Source organism: Anastrepha ludens, chromosome 4, assembly GCF_028408465.1.
Source record: "Anastrepha ludens isolate Willacy chromosome 4, idAnaLude1.1, whole genome shotgun sequence".
NCBI lineage: Eukaryota > Metazoa > Arthropoda > Insecta > Diptera > Tephritidae > Anastrepha > Anastrepha ludens.
The window spans coordinates 39,767,630-39,788,826 of record NC_071500.1 but is presented as its reverse complement, the minus strand read 5'-3'; the positions used below and the strand labels follow the sequence as shown (position 1 = coordinate 39,788,826).

At 37.8% G+C, this 21,197-nt stretch overlaps 1 protein-coding gene across 6 annotated transcripts in view; it reads right to left on the bottom strand.

Annotated features, from left to right (window-relative positions):
• LOC128862025 (uncharacterized) overlaps positions 1–21,197 on the bottom strand; it is a 453,726-nt gene that overhangs the window by 401,600 nt on the left and 30,929 nt on the right. For all 6 annotated transcript variants that reach the window (XM_054100424.1, XM_054100422.1, XM_054100423.1 and 3 more), the window contains 3 exons: positions 9,140–9,265; positions 8,919–9,017; positions 637–792 (listed from right to left, as the gene is read on the bottom strand). In XM_054100424.1, coding sequence (XP_053956399.1) covers positions 637–792; positions 8,919–9,017; positions 9,140–9,265 — 381 coding nt within the window. The remainder of the gene's footprint in view (positions 1–636; positions 793–8,918; positions 9,018–9,139; positions 9,266–21,197) is intronic.

The following is a 21,197-nucleotide window of genomic DNA, read 5'->3' as shown; positions in this document are numbered from 1 at the left end:
GATTTTTATCGAAAAGACAATGAACAAATATGTTTATTTAAGACTTCTGCAAAATAATTTGGTTCAAAGCGCTGGAAAATTACAAATTGAAAATGATTTTCACTTTTAGCAATATAACGACCCTCACCACAAGTCACAAGTAATACAAAGATGATGAATACATAAATGTTCCAACCTTGTTGAAACTCCTGCACATTCATCGAATTTGAACGCCATCGAAAATTTGTGTTCGGATTTGAAGACAAATACATACATATAAACAAATATGATATCCATAACAAATCTTATCTTAAAAAGGCGATATTTGAAGAGTGGAACCAAATTAGTACAGAATGCGCAAACAAATTGGTTGACTCCATGCCACGTAGACTTCATGAAAATTAGAAATAAACAGTTGCTCGTTTTTAACTATATATCATTTAAGATGTGACGTGAATTCTCTCGATTTGTTTTTTTTTTTTTTTTTTTTTTTCAACGCAATGAAATGAGCGAAGACTTTTCATATTCTGTGTTGAAAAATGAAATAAAACAAAATAAATCAAATATCTTCAAACTCTGTTTTTCCATTTTCAATGGAATATAGAAACCTTGACTGTATATCGTACAAACCAATTCATTATAACCGTTAATACTCACCTGCAGACAACCATATTTGAATTCGATATCTAAAAAATTATACTCCTTCGCATGTGCTGGCCGTTGTGGAATTGCTGTAGCTTGCAGTTGATAGTTCTGTGGGCCGGTGCCTGCTGCATTCGATGCCATGGCAATGTGTTCATAAGTTTTTGATTCCTGGAAATAAAGCAGAATGACAAATACAATCGATTAACGGAAAGTCAAACAGAATTGCAAAGTTCCAAAATGTCGACATACTTATCATATATTAGAAAATATATTTACATAAGTAAGATTTCTAATTTTTTATTCCGTAAATAGTCACTGCAAGCCATTCTGCGCTTTAAGTAAAGGAATTTAAATGTACTACATTTGTCACTGAATTGTAGCTGTGACGCGCTTTCAGCGATGCTCTAACGCAGTGGTCGCCAACCCGTCGATCGCGAGTTACCGGTAGCTCGCAAAGGCAATTCTGGTAGCTCGCGCTGCTCACGTTGCAAAAAATCCAAAAGTCTGAAAATCATACCAGTATTAGCAAATTTCAGAAATTATCATAATAAATAGATAAACAGCGACAACACTGCGGTAAGCGATTTCGCGCCGACAAACACGACGCGAAGTCGCGTCTCCGTTCTAGGATCGGCTGGAACCGATCAGCGTGTTCGAGAATTTTTTGGCTTTATATATACGCAATGCACGTCGACATTGTTTAATACTGAACGGCATTATCAACGTTCTGCGTGCAGCGGTTGGGCTAGAGTTCGAAACATTATGGCAAGCAGTAGTAAGAAGGCGAAGACATACCATTTTCATTCGGAATGGGAAGAACAATACTTCTTCACAGAAGTTAAAGGCAAAAGTGTTTGTTTGTTATGTAATACATCTGTGTCAGTTCCTAAAAAAGGAAATATTGAGAGGCATCATAAAACTGTACATTCGAATTTTGAGAAGGCATTCCCGTTAAATTCTGCCACCAGTAAAGAAAAACTGAAACATTTAAAAATCCAGTTAATTGGACAACAGTCAATATTTTTGAAAACAATCGACAAAAATAAGGCTGCAACTGAAGCATCTTATCGTGTTTCCCAGATAATTGCACAAAAGAAAAAACCTTATGAAGACGGGGAAATCATAAAACAAGCATTTTTGGAAGCTGCTAACTCTTTATTCGCCAACTTTAGAAATAAAGACGAAATAGTGTCTGCTATAAAATCTATGCAACTTTCTGCTAATACAGTGATGAGGCGAGTAGAAGTAATGAGCAATGATATTTTTTTACAGTTAAGTGACTTAGATAACTGTATTTATTTTTCACTGCAACTGGATGAATCAACAGATGTAGTTGATACCTCACAGATGGCCATATTTGTCAGGATGGCTTTTAGTGATTTTACAATTAAAGAAGATCTTTTGAAGTTTATTCCACTCAAAGGACATACTACTGGGCTAGAGCTGTTTTCTCATTTAAAAAATCTCATCTCTTCTGAGAAAATTCCAATATCAAAAATGGTAGGCCTGACAACTGACGGTGCTCCAGCTATGGTGGGTTGTGATAAGGGGCTCGTGGCGCTATGTCATAAGGATGAAAGTTTTCCACAATTTCTTAGTTACCACTGTAGCAAGCATTATGTGGAAATTTTCTAAACTTGAACAACGTTATGAAACTGGTGGTGAAAATTGTGAACAAGATTAGACATCAAGCGTTACAAAGAAGATTATTTAAAACCTTGGCTGATGAAATTGACTGTCAATACGGAGAGCTACTTCTTCACTCTGAAGTGCGATGGTTAAGCAGAGGACGAGTGCTCAAACGTTTCAATGATGTCCTGCCTGCTATACTCCAATTTTTCAAAGAACGCGATGAACCGATTCTTGAACTGGAAAATTCGACTTGGCTCAGAGATTTTGGTTTTCTTGTGGACATTACAGAGAAATTAAATGAGCTTAACTTGCAGCTTCAAGTCAGGGATAAAGAATTAGCGGAAATGATTTCTGATATAAATGCATTTATTACAAAACTTGAATTTTGGGAACAAAACCTAAAAAACCGCGATACTAAGCATTTTCCTATTCTTTCCGAAAATATATCCAAAAATCTATTAGAGCCCTATGACAGTAAATATCATATGGAAATAGTTTCTAACTTGAAGGAAAACTTCAAAAATCGTTTCAAGGATTTCAGCAAAATTGCTTTAGTGACGTAATTTGTTGTTTTACCCTTCATGGACATTGATATACAACAGTTTGCAACTTGTGTTATGAACAACTTTGGCGAAGACATTGCTGTGACAGAAATGGAACTGATTGCTTTTCAAAGTGACTTGACTTTAAAATCTTTAGGTTCAAATACAAAATGTATATGGACTTTAGTAAGTAAAGATAAGTACTCTGTTTTATGCCGTGTTGCATTGAAAGTGAAAGCGTTATTCAGTTCAACTTATTTGTGTGAATCTTCTTTTTCCAATATGAAATGTATTAAAAATAAATACCGCAATCGGCTTACAGATATACATTTGGATAACTGTATTCGAATGACTGTATCAAATTATACTGCAAATATTAAAAAAATTATCGATGAGTCAGAATGTCTACCTTCTCATTAAATATGCTCCTTTTATCTGCCCATATTTTATTTATATAATAATGTATATTACTATTACTGTTTTGTTGTTTTTTTAAGTCGCTTGTGATTTGCCATTATGACTGCAAAAAATTTTGTTACGATTGATAGGTGTGAACATGGATGTAGTTATGCATAAGTATAAGCACTATAAGTCATAAGTTTATTATATATGGAACGTATATTAGTAAAATAAATACATGTATTGTATGTCGAATATAACTGTGTATTATTTAATTTATGTTGGCTTGTGCAAGTAGCTCGCTGTTTATTTCAAAATCTTGAAAGTAGCTCAACACATTGAAAAGGTTGGCGACCACTGCTATACGCTGTCACATATCAGAGGGTCAGTGTCAACGGCTTCGCAAACTGTGGTGTATAAATATGTATGTACGCCAAACACTGATTTGATAACCAATGAGACGTTGTGTACACGGAACGATTCTAAATTTGTCTTCTATGTAGATGATTTGAAATTTTTTAGCAGACTTACCTACCCCTCGGATATTGCGTTATCACAAAGCGGTTTAAATAATTTATTCGAAGCAAATTGTTGCTTAATATTATTATATCAAAACTGTTTTCACATGACTTTCGCTATAGTTCGAAATCCGATTGCTTACACTGTGTGACAAAAAAAAAAATACTTTTATGGAGACCTAGCACAACTTGTGGCTATAGAAAAACTAAAAAAAAATGGTATGGGAGAAATTTCCAATACACCCCCAAAATCTCCTTTTATGGCCATAAAACCGTTTTTCAGTAGGTTGATGTGAACAATCACTCCTAACTTCGCCAATTTCCATCCGATTTCGAATTTGTTTTTTTAGTTCGAAAGAACAAAAACAAGCCTTTTTAACAGTGTATTGACAATTTCTCTGAAATGACAACTGACGAGACTGTAGACGGAAGTATTTGGAATTTTTTTATTTTTTCTCTATTTTTTCAATTTTGACATAATTTTTACGATATTATCCGATATTGAGGATTTTTTTAGTACACTCCTGTTATAGTAAATTTAATTTTGCGTCGAATGAGTTATACTTGACTGTAATTGAATTAAAATTAATGGAGTTGTGTGAGTTTTAAGATTTGTTTTTTTTTTTTTACTAATTTGGTATGTAGGCATAACTTACGCTAAATGGGAATAAGGACGTGTTTTGATGCGTTATTATAGATACGTAATATTTATTGGAGTATATATGTATACTTAAGAGTGCACTGTACTGCATATAAGAAGTTTGTTATTATAATTTAACCTTATTAAAACGTCAGAGTTTTATTGTTTTGCTTCAATTTGTGAGAAAGAAATGTGCGATAATCGCAATAAGTTTTGTTTCATATGTGGTTTGTGGATCAAAAGCATTGTTTGAAGTCACAGAGAAATAAAGCTCTGGTTGATGGCTACAACGATTTCTTTAATCTTACATATACTAAATACTTCTGATCGCTGGTATGAACCGGAATTTGCTTGTACTGAGTGTTCATTGAAATTCAAGAGATATAAATCAAAACGTTGCCAGAAAAGTCGAATTTCTTTATATTCTCCGATGATGTGGCATCATCAGCCTTATCATAGACCAGATGATTGTTATTTTTGTAAAACGGATGTAAACGCTCATCATTATAAAACTCGAAAGCACATAAAGTATGCTGATGTTGCAACTGTTAAGAACCCCGTAGTCTTGGACGATATGATTGACTCAACTGCAGGTCATGAACTGAACGAAGTTCAACTCATTGCTGATGATGATCAAACTGATAACAATAAACCTGATGATGAAGAGAACTTTCCGTCTGGTTCTAAGTCTTCAGAACGACACATTGTATTAAATTCAGATTTTCAGGATCTTTCTCGTGATTTACTTCTATCGGGAAGACAATCTGAAACGCTCGCTTCTCGATTTAAACAATGGAATTTAGTCGATGACGACTTCAGATGAATGATGATGATCGAATTTCTTACAGAGAAGTATTCAAAACTGATGAAGAGAATGACAAATGTACCGTACCATACTAAACTCCAAAGGGCCGTTTCCAATGCATTTTTAAGTTTGGAACAGTTCCGTTGTGTACTGCACCGTACCGCACCGTACCATACCGTACAGTGCTGCACTGCACAATACTCCAATAAATATTATGTGTTTATAATGACACTTGTTATCATTTTCATGCTTCGAAACGCGCCCTTATTCCCATTTAGCGTAAGTTATATCTACATACCAAATTAGTAAACAAAAAAATTAAATATTAAAACCCACACAACTCTATTAACTTTAATTCAATTACAGTCAAATATAGCTCATTCGACGTAAAATTAAATTTACTATAACAGTAGTGTACTAAAAAAAATCCTCAATATCGGATAATATCGTAAAAATTATGTCAAAGTTGAAAAAATAGAGAAAAAATAAAAAAATTCCAAATACTTCCGTCTACAGTCTCGTTAGTTGTCACTTCAGAGAAATTGTCAATACACTGTTAAAAAGGCTTGTTTTTGTTCTTTCGAACTAAAAAAACAAATTCGAAATCGGATGGAAATTGGCGAAGTTAGGAGTGATTGTTCACATCAACCTACTGAAAAACGGTTATAGGTATGGCCATAAAATGAGATTTTGGGGGTGTATTGGAAATTTCTCCTATACCATTTTTCTTAGTTTTACTATACCTACAAGTTGTACTAGGTATCCATAAAAGTATAATATCACTGTCGCACAGTGTTATACTTATAACATTTCTAGTGCCCGTCTTTTCGTTGTAAATGAATGTCTAGGTGTAGTTTTTGACTCTGCGTTTTCCTTTGTTAGTCAGATTATTTTTATTATTCTTAAGACCTATTCCAGTTTGCGCTTTCTTTCACGTTATCCTTATACCAGAAAAACACCTTATTGTTGTATTGAAGTCAATGGATAAGTACGCCTCAGTATTTGGAATCCAATTCATACTGTTTATTTGTAAAGAATCGAAAGAGTTCAACTTCGCTTTGTCCGGTTTGTTCCGCAATCCTTTCATTTTAACGAGGCATGTCGGCTTTGTAGGTCGTGGTGAATGTTAATAAATTCAAAATCACTTTCTTTTCCACGTCCAATACACTCAATTATGTTTATATATGACGTTGTCTGGGGTATCATGGATTGTCCAGGTCTACTGGGGCAGATAAGCTTGAATATTCGCCAAAAGGTTAGCGTTTTCAATCTCCGTTGCACGTTAAATTTCTTAAACAAATTATTTAAATTATGTAGCCGTTATTAGGTACCTTAATTCCCTTCCTAGATCTATATTTTTATCTAAGTTGAAATCAAATCCAAGTCTTGTCTTTAAGTATTAGCTTTAAGTCATTTCGCACCTCGAGTCTGTAACGTTGTATAATAAATGCAATAATTCTGTTGGGAGTCATGCGGAATACCACAAAACACTTTTTTTCGAGGTGCCTCCGGAAATTCACTGTCATTCACTCGATATCCAATACTTTTCAATAAAAACTTATTGACGGCTTGCGGTAATCAAAGCTGCTCCCGACTGCTAGCACTCCATATTTAAATAATTAAACAATTTAATAAGTATTTGGCCGAGCTCCTCGTCCTATTTGTGATGTGTGTCTTGTTGTAGTTCCAGAAATGGAGGGCCTTTCAGTTTTAAGGCGACTCAGCAAATGGTTTTTTGTGAGGAGCTTTTTCATGGAAGAAATTCAGTCGGAGGTTTGTTATTCCCTGCCGAAAGGCGACCGCTATTAGAAAAAAATCTTTCTATCAAAACTTCTTCGTGCAGGAATATTCGAATCTGTGCACTTAGCGAATAATAGCCGCGCACCAACCCATTCGGCAATGGCAGACATCAATTATATACTCGTTTAAGTGCACTGGCAACATGCCTCGAAAACCGGGGTACTCCATTGTCTATAAAATATGAATTCTACCTTTTTGAAGTGTTAGATCCGCAATTATTCCTATGGCTAATGGTTCATGGTCAAGAAAAAATCATAGAGAAGGGAGAAAGAATAAGATATACACAGATATACAGTAGAATTTCGATAGTTTGCACTTCGTTCATTCGAAAATCTCAATAGATTGAGACAATCTGTTGGTGCTTTGAAAAAATCTTAATTCATATTTTTTGACAATGCCAGTTTTGCCCCCCTTATAAAATATGCAATTCGCAATGCAAAGCAACTTTCTGTCGGTATGATGAAAACTTGGAAGAAGTTTTAGCGGAAAATTATAAAAGTAATGTCCTAAATGACGACAGTGAAGAGGACTTTATGACATACAAAGATGCGAAATCCCCATTAAAAAAATAATTTTTCATTTTTCGACTTACAACGTTTAAAACCCCGTTTTTAATTTCTCTTGTTTTCGAAAACTCTCGTCCCAAAATATGCGAAACGAGCAATGCAAAATAACCCTTTTTAAAACGTAATGTTTCATAATACCTTCCGCTAAGTTTACTTCGTTTTTTCTATATTTAATTCGTATTATTTCTTGTTTTTTAATATTATATAATAAGATTATAATTAAAAAAAATCCCTATATGTCGTAATTTTCATTTTGACTTCTCTAAACCCTGCTAATTTGCAAATATCTTGTTGTCACAAATGAAAATGCAATTTAATATACAGGGTGGGCCATATAGCGTTTGCTTTTTGAACCACCTATTTTTTGAGAATGGTAACACAAATGACATGTCAAATGTGTTCATAATTTACTTAAAGGTTTGACATTTACGAAGTGGGACGCTATACGCTTGAGCAAAATTGGGAAATATTGAAAACCTATTTCCAATGTGGTGAGTCTTCTTCTTCTTTTCTGATTTTCACATCGGTAGCTACGTCAATAAGCAAAATTGTCGGATTTGGGGCTCAGAAAATTCACACGTTACTGTAGAGAAGCAAATGCATCCACAACGAGTCACTGTTGGGTGCGGTGTTTGGTCTGGCGGCATCATCGGGCCATTTTTTTCGAAAACGAGCGAGGAGCCGCGGTTACAGTAAATGGCGAGCGTTACCGTGACATGCTCAACGAGTTTTTATTTCCAAAAATTGAAGAGGATGGCATGGACGACATTTGGTTTCAACAGGACGGTGCAACTTGTCACACTGCCAAAGTTACACTCGAACTTTTGGCTACCCTTTTTGAAAACCGAATAATCAGCCGAAATTCCGATATCAATTGGCCGCCTCGGAGCTGTGATTTAAGCCCATTGGACTATTTTTTGTGGGGAGCCGTTAAGGGCAAATGCCATGCGAGCCATCCAGAGACGATTGATGCTTTAAAACACGAAATCGAAGTTGGCATTCATGAAATTGGAGCCCAAACAATCGAAAATGTGCTTAAAAATTGGGTTGATCGAATGGCCTACAGTAAAGCCAGTCGTGGCAGTCATTTGAACGATATTATTTTTCATTCATAAATGATGATATTCAATCTACAAAATAAAAAAAAAAGTTTGAAAAAATATTGATTAGTTTTTTTTTTTATAGCCGATTCAAAAAGCAAATTTTACATGGCCCACAATGCAAACGTATGAAATAACTGACTTTACATTTACCACATTTACAATCACCACGACCTCATCAAACAGTAAAATATGACTGGTTCCTTGCGATAACGAATTGCACATATATGTATCTAGTAAATGTGTATATGTAAACGTAACACCCGTATTATTTTCTATTATGTTTACTTACATGAAAAGCTAAAATATTAGAGAGACTGGCGAAAACAGGCTCAGCGGCAAAAGCCAGTGTATCCGTCGACTCTTCCACTGTGTGCAAAACTTGCAGAATCTACAAATCGAAAAAACAAATTGAAAATTATTAACCTCATAATATTTTTACGCCTAAATTTCTACCTCAAAATAAATGTGTATCAAACTAATTTGCTAACGCCATAGAATATCCCAACTCACCTTTGGATGACGAAATCTATCCATTGTCTTAACAGAATTTTTCAGCAATTCCGTTACAATTTCCTTGCGTCTCGGTTTGAGCAGCTTTTCTGCTATTTTTTTCTCGAAAACGAATATTGAACACGCCTAGAGAAATTAAAAAATATTTGAAAGCATTCATATATGTGAAATATCTATTAAATTTTTAAATTTTGGTCAGAATTAGAATAGAGAAGTCAATGATTGAATGTTCGAATAATCGAATTGATTACATCGAACTTTCTGCAAATAATTTATGACTGATACCAAACTATGGAATCTGACTTCTCCATCAACCGTAATCGTACACCTCAAGCTCAAAGGTGTACCAAAAATGCCACTGACTGATAAGTAATGAAAGGGTCGCCTTTGCAGGACTACGTCTGAAGAGATGTAACTCGATATTTTTATTGAAAAGCTTGGTAGTTTTTAGCGTAAAATTGAATATACGGATTTCACTTATATACGAGTTTCATATGGTTTTTTTTTTCAGTGGGTTAAAGAATTCAAATCGCCCAATTAATTAACTCACGAAAAATTGTGTGCGACGATTTTTAACGTGGATTAGCGAGACTGAAGTGCATTGATCAACATTCTTCGACTTTTAGCGTTCAAGCGCCGCTCCTAGCGACTGTGAAGCGCTGGTACAACGAGTTCCAGCGTGGCTGTCGATCCTTCCAGAACGAATTTCGTGAAAGCCGTCCAAAAACGGTCTTTGTGCCAGAAGCAATCGATACTATGCTCCAATTGATAATGCAGCATCGCCATATTTCACATTGCCGGATAGAAGCATCCTTGGGCATTATTGGGACCTGCGTACGTTCAATATTTCATGAACATTTGTTCCTTAAAAAAATTTGTTCTCGTTGGTTACCGCATAATTTAACTATTGCCCAAAAATTCCTCGTGTCGATTGGTAAACAATATTGAAGGAACAAGTGACGAGTCTTGAATCTATGCATATGAACCGGACGAGTTTAATTCAACAAAATTCCCAAGACTGGTTCGCTTAAGAAGCGCCGCAAAGCAAATGGCCGCCTGTTTTTTTTTTTTTTTTTGGAAAATCTGGTCATGTCGCAACTGTACTACCAAAGAAGCTCAAAACAGTCAATTCTGATTAGTACCAACCATTTTTTAACCCTAAGTTTTCGGGCAATTAAGGAAAACTAACCGCTGAAGATGAATCACCCTTCATCAAGACAATGCGAACTTTACGCGTCACCTAACACAATACAGTTTTTCTGCACTCAAAACATCTGCTTTATAGCGCTCATTTGGGATCCAATTATTTCTTTTCGTTCATAAACATCAGAAATAAAATGCGATGTTATAAGCTAGTAAGTATGTGCAAAACAGCAGTCAATAGATTATTTTACAAAAATAATTCCTATCATGATTTATTTTTCAATTCGAAAGAAATTTTTTTCTGAGAAGAAGTATATATAATGTCAAGTAGAAGATCAATATCAAAGTACTATCATAGTGAAATTCTCGTCCGATTCGATAAAAATTGTTTGGCTGAGAAAAACGTTCTTTTGAATCAGGATTTTTTGGATTCGTGGCCGGCAAATCGCAGCTGGTGTGCTGCAAATAACGACTGAAACTTCTTCTGGTCTCAAAATCAAATCGATCATTTTTCGACTAGCGGTAAACATGTCTCCAAAATTTTGGACATGTGTAAACTGAAGACTCTCTCCAAAAGGTTTTAAGGCCCTTAAAAATTCCTTAAAGACAAAGCCGACAATCTGGTTGAAAAAATACCGTTTCAATGTCAGGTGTAGAAAGTTAAAACAATTTATGGTGGATCCAATATTACGAACCAGTTTTTTTTTAATTTAACATATTAGATTAACTTCAAACTGGGTACATGAGGGTTGCTGGGGTCGCTGAACACGATTTCTAAGTCAAATTTTCAAAATACGAAATGGTGGATCATTCATGTGAAGCGCGCCATTTCGCCCCTCGCTATCTCTATGCTCGATTAACTTGACGAAAATTGTAAAAATAAATGTTTTTACGAAGGTAAGTCTGCCAGTTTCTTCCATGCCATTTTTGAAGTGCGCGCAGTAACTTTTTAAGTAATTCATTATATGGTCTATTCTGAAAAGTTCACTGCATAAGATTTAATTAAGGAATTGTTTATATCTTTGGGTTTTTCCAATTTATATTTCTATTTATTATTATAGGCAGATTTTTAAGTGTGTGTACAGGCAAATATTTATTATACAATGAAATATTAATAAATGATAGAAATGTCTCTTTTAGCTGAATCAACACTAAATAGCAAAAACCAAACAACCAACTGCTATCCAATACAATCAAACTTCAACCAATTACTATCAACCTGCACGAACGCGAGGAACAAAAATACTAAAGCAACGTATACACGCTGCCTTTTTGTATCAACAATCCCTACGCCCAGCACTCACGCTGCGATTGTTGTATGAACGCGTTGTACAGTGCGTACATGCAATTACAGGCAATGCCCCACATCACTCCCCCACCAGTGATCAACCGATCACGATACAAAAGAAACGAAGCGCTGTGGTCTTACAATCTGTCTGCCAGCGCGAGTGGTTTTGGTGGCCATTGGATTTGTGGCATCCCCATTCTTATTACTAATAGGTTGTTTTTTGTAACTTAAATCTAATGGCTGTACATTGTTGGTTGAGCCTCTTGATTTCTATTAATACTAGGAGGTAAATTTTGGTTAACAAAATTTGAGTTTAAGCACGCAGCCTTGACTCTATCTGTGGTTACCGTCACCGATCTGCCTCGAATGTCAATGTGAAGGGTCTTGTCCCCACGTTTAATGATTTTGTAAGGCCCGTCATAGGGACGTTTTAACGATTTGCGAACTGAATCGTCGCGTAAGAGAACGTGAGTGCAGTTGGAAAGCCCACTCTGAATGTAGCTTTTAATATTGGCATGGTTGGACGACGCGATCGGACGTAACTGCTCAATGGTACTCCTCAACCCGCTCACGAATTCGGTCGAATACTCAGGTTCTTTGGAATACTCAAAAAAATCACCGGGGAGACGCAAGGTTGTACCGTAAACGAGCTCGGCCGGCGAGGCGTTTAAATCTGGCTTGTGTGAAGCGCGAAGGCCAAGCATAATGAGAGGAAGTGAATTGGACCAAGTGGCATCGTTTTTGCACATGATCGCAGCTTTAAGCGTGCGGTGAAAACGTTCGATCATGCCATTCGCTTGTGGATGATACGCAGTCGTGTGATTGTGTTTGAATCCAAGAATTTTTGATAATTCTCTGAACAAAGCGGATTCAAACTGCCTACCTTGATCCGTTGTGATAACGCGTGGAACCCCATAGTGAGAGATCCATCCTTTTAAGAGGGCATTTGCGACAGCCTACGCCGACATATCCTGCAGTGGAATAGCCGTGGGCCATCGGGAGAATCTGTCAATGCAAGTGAGACAATAACGGAAACCATTTGAGACCGGCAGAGGACCAATCAAATCGATGTTGACATGGTGAAATCTACCGTCAGGAATTTTAAACTCAGCAAGAGTTGCTCGATTATGTCGAGAAATTTTACTTTTTTGGTAATCGAGACATTGACTTGTCCAACGCGTGGCGTCTTTTTTCATGTCTGGCCAGAAATAGAGTTCTGTGATAAGCTTGCTGGTAGCATGTTTGCCGGGATGACAAACATTGTGTACCAGATTGAAAATTTGATTCCGTAAAGCTTGTGGAATGAAAGGGCGAACCCTCTCCTGGGAAATGTCGCAAAATAGGGGTAAATCAGAATCATGAATCCTGATTTTGTGAAGCTTGATATGAGTGTTGGAATCTGGACTCAACAATGATGTCAGCTCCTCATCATTGCTTTGCAACTGAGCGATATCACGATGGCCAATTACGCTTTTGGAAATGGATTCGATTCTTGATAGAGCGTCTGCCACAACTTTATCTTTTCCCGATATGTACCGGATGTCTGTGCAATATTGGCCAATCAAGTCAAGATGCCTTAACTGTCTGGGCGAAGCATTTTCCGGTTTTTGCTTGAAAGCAAACGTAATGGGCTTATGGTCGGTGAGAATGATGCATTCACGACCCAGGATCATGTATTTATTATGCTTGACAGCCAAGTAGATTGCCAATAATTCACGATCGTAGGTACTGTATTTCTTTTGGATATCAGACATTCGTTTGGAAAAAAAACTTAGGGGTTGTAAATCATTACCCACTCGCTGTTGTAAAACTGCACCAACCGAAAAATTGCTTAAAATCATTTGGGCATTCGGCAAAGGATGTGCTAGCAGTGTGGCCTTAGCCTGATCAGACTTGCATTGTTCAAACGCCTGGGACGCCTCTTCAGTCCAGATCAATGGCGTTCTATCTTTTTTGTATTCCGACAATGAGAGATTGTAGTTTACCCTGCGTGTAAGCAGCATTAGCCAAAAAACGACGATAATAATTGAGGAGTGCCAAGAATCGGCGCCACTCATGAGCTACTGTCGGCTTTTTGAACTGACAAATGGCCTCGGTTTTGGTCTTAGGAGGCGCGACGCCATCTGCCGTAATCGTGTGGCCGAGAAAAATTATTTCGAGCTGGCCGAGGGTGCATTTGGCGAGATTAATCTTCAAATTGTAAGCCCCTAATCTCTCGAAAACTATGCGAAGATGCTTCCGGTGTTCGGTTTCGTTAACCGAAGCCACGCAAATATCGTCTATGTAGACGAAAACGAAATCCAAATTCATGAACAGCTTGTTCATGAACCTTTGGAATGTTTGAGAAGCATTTCTGAGACCGAATGTCATGACGTTAAATTCATATAGGCCAAATGGGGTGATTGTGGCCATTTTTTCCTTGTCAGACCTATCAATTGGAATTTGGTTGTAAGCACTAACCAAATCGATGATCGAGAAAATTTTGCATCCAGCAAACTTTTGTGTAAAGTCATGGATATGAGGCAAGGGATAGCGATCTGGTACTGTAATGGCATTAAGACGCCGATAGTCACCGCAGAATCGCCAGCGCCCATCTTTTTTGGGAATCATGTGTAATGGACTTGCCCATGCACTTTTGCTTGGACTGCAGATGCCAACATTGAGCATGGCTTCGAATTCTGTTTTGGCAATTTTAAGTCGCCCGGGTTGAGACGACGTGCTGCCGAAAATATGGGCTGACCCGTGGTAATGATTTGATGAGTAATGTCATTAGATGGGACTGAATCCGTCTTGCTAAAAATCGGTGGAAGCGTCAGAGCCTTGAATTCGCTAATGAGATCAGCCCCATTGTTATTCCCGACATTGATGGTGGATAAACTTTCATATGGAGTCATAATGGAATTGCATTTAACCACCAGTTGGGTATTTTCGTCAGTAATTTTGCGCTTTTAGACATCAATAATGAGACCGTAGTAATTTAAAAAATCTATGCCGATGATTGGCTTATCTACATCGGCAATTATGAATGGCCACGTGAAATTGCACCTGAGGCCAATGTTCAGGCTAAGCTGATGTTGTGAATGATCACCGGGGGTGGTCAACTGGGTTGCCAAATTAGCAACTGCCTGTGTCAAAGCTTTAATATTGTTGAGGATTTCCTCAAATTGTTCATTTTTATGTGGTGTACTGGCACCAGCTTTCACTGCCATGACTTGTGAGGATGTGGATCCAACAAAGTCCATGATCGTATCGGCGCGTTTGGCGCATATGTCTAAATCTTCATCACCAATTATCAAGCAAGCTCGAAGTGTAACAGGCAATCTTTCAATCCACCAGCTTTTTAAAATTGTTTCCGAAACTGAGCTTCCGGCCAGGTCATGCATGTGACGCAAAAGCTTAAATGGTTTACGGTCACCAAGCTCAACGTCATTAAGTAACTTCCGAACTTTTTTTCGATTCGGAGTCCGCGAATTCCGCGATAATTCTATTTTTGAGACACTCGTATTTGTCCGTTTCGGGAGGATTGCGAAGAAAATCACTGACCAGTTCGAGAATTTGCGCGTCTAATGCGCCGACCACGTGGTCGTATTTTGTATCATCGGGAGAAATGTTAGCGCGTCGAAAAGACGTCTCTATTTGAATGAAAAATATATGAGGGCTACTTTTCAAGAAAACGGGTGGTTTAGCCGCAATATGACTACTTTGTAAAGGCTGATCGGTGAAGGTACTCACATTTTCGCGAAATTCTTGTTGTAGTTGCCGTTGAGAGGCTCCTTATGAGGTTCCAGGTGTGCAGTCTTGTTGGATCATTCTGGTAAATATTGATTGTAGGTTCCCTTGAATGGCTTCCAAAACCTCGATTGGTATTTGCTCTCTTGGTCGCAGATAAGGCTTCTCGTTGTTTGATGATATTCTCATTCGAAAAAATATTGCATCCAAAATGTTGTATTTGCGCGTTGAATTACGTTTTAAAGTTGCATTAAAAGTTCAATTGTTTGTATGGTTGAATAGTGAGTTAAATGCGGAAGGTAATTCCTACCAACCGCGTTGCATCAATACAAGCCCCTTTCCAATGTTTGTGTTAAATTTCGCCGTTAAGTTCCGAACTTTGGTGTAGTACCACAAGCGTTGGTTACACGTGGTGGAATGTGCGATTATGTTAGTATGCAGGTGCAGGTGAAATTTAGGTTATGGTCGATGCACGCTCGCCGTATTAGAAATGCCCACAATTTTCTCGGAAAACACTTTTTTATGAAAATGCTCTTTGTTCGGGGTCACCAATTTGGGTTTTTCCAATTTATATTTTTATTTATTATTATAGGCAGATTTTTAAGTGAATGTACAGGCAAATATTTATTATACAATGAAATATTAATAAATGATAGAAATGTCTCTTTTAGCTGAATCAACACTAAATAGCAAAAACCAAACAACCAACTGCTATCCAATACAATCAAACTTCAACCAATTACTATCAACAGAGAACGTTAACGTATAGAGAAGTCTCAATGACAGGAACGTATGGAATTTCGAGGGGTACTCGTCTCGCGAAGACAATTTCACCACAGACACATTTTTCAACAAAAATTAACAGTAAGGGGCTGAATTATGTAAATTTAGCAGCAGTCGAAAAGAATTTGTTGGTGATTAGAAGCAAAGAATGTTAGGTAGCTTTTTAATATGACCTATATATTTGAATTTTCCAAATCATCCAAAATTATATACATACATATGTTATGTCTTCTGTCTGGTGTCTGTAAAACTTTGTTGATTGAATTCCTCAACTGAATCAAAATCCTCTATAGAAAACGCTTCATTACCAGGCGCACAGGAAGATGGCATATGCAAATGTAAATTTGTGAATTTAAATACATTTGCGCATATGTATATGCTGTGTGTATGTATGCTCACCAGCCACAGCTCAAAATAAAACGGTAAAACTTCTCAAGAAATCCAGCGCTCATTCATAGGCGCAGCGCACATTCATAGGCACAGCATTGTATGTACAGTAACCTTGACATGTTTACAGGCACCTACAAATGCTTTGATTTCAGAGTAAGTTTCTAACTTTGCAGATATATGCATAGGTTTTGTGCACTTTTTATCAATTCAATTACATACGTAAAGTAATCTACTAATTAACTATTTGCCTACTATCAGTTAACATAAAATAATTGTTTCCAAATTTTCTCTTAGCATTAAAATGTTCGAATCAGACCTTTTTTTTTAAGCTGCTTGTTTTCTTCTGCAACTTACTGTATGCTCATGCGCGCACTTGACGCACAGCAGCTGCGGCTGTCGAGCATTTAGAAAGACATATTTACATACATATACTGATGCATAACAAGAATGCTAAACTTGAAAATCAACAACATCAAAACAAACAGTTGTATGGGTCAAGATCTTAAACAGAATATAATAACTGAAATCAGTAAACGCTTGTTACCTTCGGAACATGTTCAAATACTTGCTGTATCTACGTTGCTAGACCCAAGATTTAAACGTATTCATTTTCAAGATCTCATAGCTTGTTCTAAAGCAATCAAATTTATTAAAGAATTACTAACTACTGCGACGGAAACAGAAGTAATTCAAGAAGATATTAGTGCGTCGCGAGAGATCACAGAAGAACTTAATTTGTGGAGCGAACATTACAAAATTGTAACTCTCCAAAACTCCACACCTTCGCAAAGTGATCAGGAAATGCCTTCCGAGTTGAGTTACTATTTAAAAAATCCAGTGTCTGATCTCAAACAAGATCCTATCCAAGTTTGGAATAATGTGATCGGTTCCACTTATCCGAAATTGAAAAAAATAGCAGTGAAATATTTGCGTACTATCGCTACATCGACGCCATCCGAAAGACTGTTTTCAAAAGCTGGCTCTACTCTTTACCAGCAAAGAAATAGATTGAAAGGTTCTTCTCTTTCAAAATTACTTCTCCTTCAGTCAGTGGATAAAAAATATTGGAATTTGCAATAATTACATCTTCTGTTTCTTAATAAATTTCGAACGATTTTACTGTATTTATGTTATTTTTAGATGTGTATCTTTTTGATCTTATTTGTTTTTATATATACATACATTTTTAGTTTGTTTAAACTATATTTTATTTTTTTCTCTTTACTTTAAAATTTAATGTTTTTTTTAATTTTATTTATGCGATTATTAATGCAAAAATCATCGATGTTATCCAACGTCGATGTTTAGTTTTTGATAAATATTGAACATCGATGTTGGGCTTTCGATTATGACATCGATGTCAACATCGATGTTTTTCTAACATCGATCATCCCTATGCCGTCTACGGTTGGATTGGCCATCAATACACTCCGCATGTTGTATGGTATACCAGACGTAATTCACCAAGTAATGCTGCGTAGGTTAAGAGAGGAACCATCTGTAAAGCCAGACAAATTAGAAACCTTAGTAACATTTTCATTAGCGGTACAAAATTATAGCGCTACAATGCAGGCGGTCGGTCTAAACGATTATCTAAATGATCCAGTGCTATTAAACGAGCTGGTAGCTAAACTGCCATGTAACCAAAGGTTGAGTTGGGGTCAGCAATGTATGTCCCTGAGACGCGCTGACATTGCTGCATTCGATGATTGACTTTTCGGTCTAGCCATGTGCGCTAGCCAGGTCACTTCCATCCAGACATCGGCGATAGCATCGTGTAATAGCAACGTCGAAGCAAAAAAGGGAAATGGCGAATCACTAAAGGGCAGAATAATGATTCACGATGTGGTTGCGAAAAATAACGAGCAGAGTGAAAAGCCGATGAATTGCCTGAAATGCGGTGCGAGCCATACGCTGTCCGATTGCTATGAGTTTCGCGCCCTATCGCAAAGTGACAGATGGAAATTTGTACGTGAAAATAAACTCTGTTTACGCTGCTTCAAAGGTCATTTCTTTCGTCGATGTAGTTCGAAAAGGTGCTGTGGGGTAGATGATTGTAGAATGGCTCACCATCCACTGCTTCACAATGGAACTTCGTTGGCGATTGGAAAACAACAACAAGCAACATTATACCACGAGTTGGGCACAGTAGCTGATAAAGAAACGCAAAGGGCGCTTTTCAGGTATGTGGAGGTTATTTTACATAGCGGTACCAAAGCAATACGTACATTCGCCCTTATCGACGAAGGAGCCTCCGCGAATATTGATAGGTTTGGACAACGCTAAAATAGGAATCCCTATCAAAATAAGAGAAGATAGGGAATCCGACCTTATTGCCGCAAAGTGCCGACTAGGATGGAGTGTATATGGGCGCGATAAAACTAACTGCGTTGAACAACCGAGAATATTGCATACCTGCGAATGTGATACAACCAGAGACGATCGTATGGACCAGCAACTGAAAACATATTTTTCTATTGATGCCATCGGATCATATGCACCAATTAAGCCGTTGATATCTAAAGATGATGAACGCGCTCTTCAAATCATGGAAAAGACCACGTGCTTTATCTCCGCTGAAAAGAGATGGGAAACCGGATTACTTTGGAAGCACGAAGCTGTCGAGCTTCCCGATTCGCTGCCTATGGCAATCCGGCGACTCTTGTGCATAGAAAGTAAAATGAAGCGTGATTCGTCAATTCGTCAATTTCTTATAAACAAAATACATGATTATGAGAAACGGTACGTACGTAAGTTGAACAAAAACGAAATAAAATATAGCGCTAGGTCTTGGTATCTCCCTATATTTACTGTTCTCAATGCCAATAAAAAGAAAACTCGATTGGTTTGGGATGCTGCAGCAAGGGTAAAGGGTGTCGGGCTCAATGATATGTTATTGAAAGGGCCCGATCTACTAAAGTCTCTATTGGGGGTACTGCTCCGATTTCGCGAACGACGTTTCGCAGTTTGTGGAGATATACGCGAAATGTTCCACTAGATTAAAATTATAAAAAAAGATCAAGTGGCGCAAAAATTTCTTTGGCGAAACGATGGCTCGTCTCGCGACTATGATATCTACGTGATGAGGGTTATGACATTCGGCGCTTCGTGCTCGCCTTCCTTGGCGAACTACATAAAAAATCGTAACGCTCAACGATTTGCTGATCTTCATCCCGACGCCGAACGGTCCATCGTTAGTAACACATTTGTTGACGACTGGCTTCAGAGTGCAGACTCTGAAAATGAATTGGCTCGTCTAGCAACTAAAGTTCGTTGGGTTCATCAGGAGGGCGGATTCCAAATGAGAAACTGGAAATCTAATTCCAAACACGTACTATTTTCATTAGACGCTGATGGCGTTCCAGCCGCCAAATGTTTTGAAGAGCCAGAAGCCGTTATAACAGGTGGCGCTAAAGTAATCCTCCTATCAGAAAATGCTAATATACAAATTTTGCGATTGGCCCCTAATGTCAGTTCTGTTTTGACATTTGTGTTGTAAACACATGCGAAATACACGTTAAGAAACACTGTTACGCTGAACTGCTCCAGAACGCGAATATTGCTGACTATTTATTTGACCAATAATCGGTCGGTGACTTTGGCACAACGTGAATTTCGTCGCAGATTTCCTCGCCGTCCAACGCCTACTGGTGAAACACTGCGACGTTTAGCCGCTCGCCTCGAAGAGACTGGCACAACACGAGATGCTGCCAGGCGTGGCAGACCCGGAGTAGCCGTTCTGCAGAGAATATTGCTGCTGTAGCCGAGGATGTCATGGAAGCGCCGTCGACATCGACCAGACGACGTGCCACGCAAATGGGTATCAGTCGACGGTCTTTACAGCGAATTTTGGTACAAGATTTGAAGATGTTTCCGTACAAAGTCCAGACGGTGCATCAGCTGTTAGCTGCTGACCGCCAACCGCGTCTAACATATACTCAAGCCATCTTTAATCACCACCAAGAGGAAGATGATTTTTCATCAAAAATAATCATGAGTGATGAGGCCCATTTCCATCTTAGCGGGTACGTAAATACGCTTCTGGGGCACTGAAAATCCGCGTGTAACCCACCAAGAGCCAATACACCCGCTCAAAGTCACTGTATGGTGTGCTGTTTTCGCTGGAGGAGTCATCGGAACTTTTTTCTTCGAAGACGTCGCGGGCCAAACGGTTACTGTGAATGGTGAGCGCTACAGAGCAATGATCAACGAGTTCTTTTTGCCGCAACTTGATGAATTGGGATTGGAAAACATGTGGTTCCAACAGAACGGAACGTGCCACAACCGATATGCTGAAGGATGCATTTCCCGGGCGCCTAATCTCCCGTTTTGGCGATTTGCACTGGCCAGCAAGATCGCCTGATTTGACCGCTCCAGACTTCTTTTTGTGGGACTTTTTGAAGTCGCGGGTTTATGTCAACAAACCTCAGACTCTTGCAGCTCTTAAAGACAATATCCGTCAAGAATGTGAGGACCTATCGCCGGAACTTTTGGCCAAAGTGATGGAAAATGCCATAAAAAGGGCTCAAATGGCAATCAACTTTTACATGACATCATATTCTCGACTTGATGTAAAAAAAATTAAAAGACCAAATAAAAATAATCCACAAGAAGAATCAAAGTTTTTCATTTTTTTTTTATATTAATTACAGCCAAAAAACATCGCAAGGTTACTTTTGCGCCACCTTGTAGAAAAGGTACTAGGGATGTGGTGGCTGCCAGTTT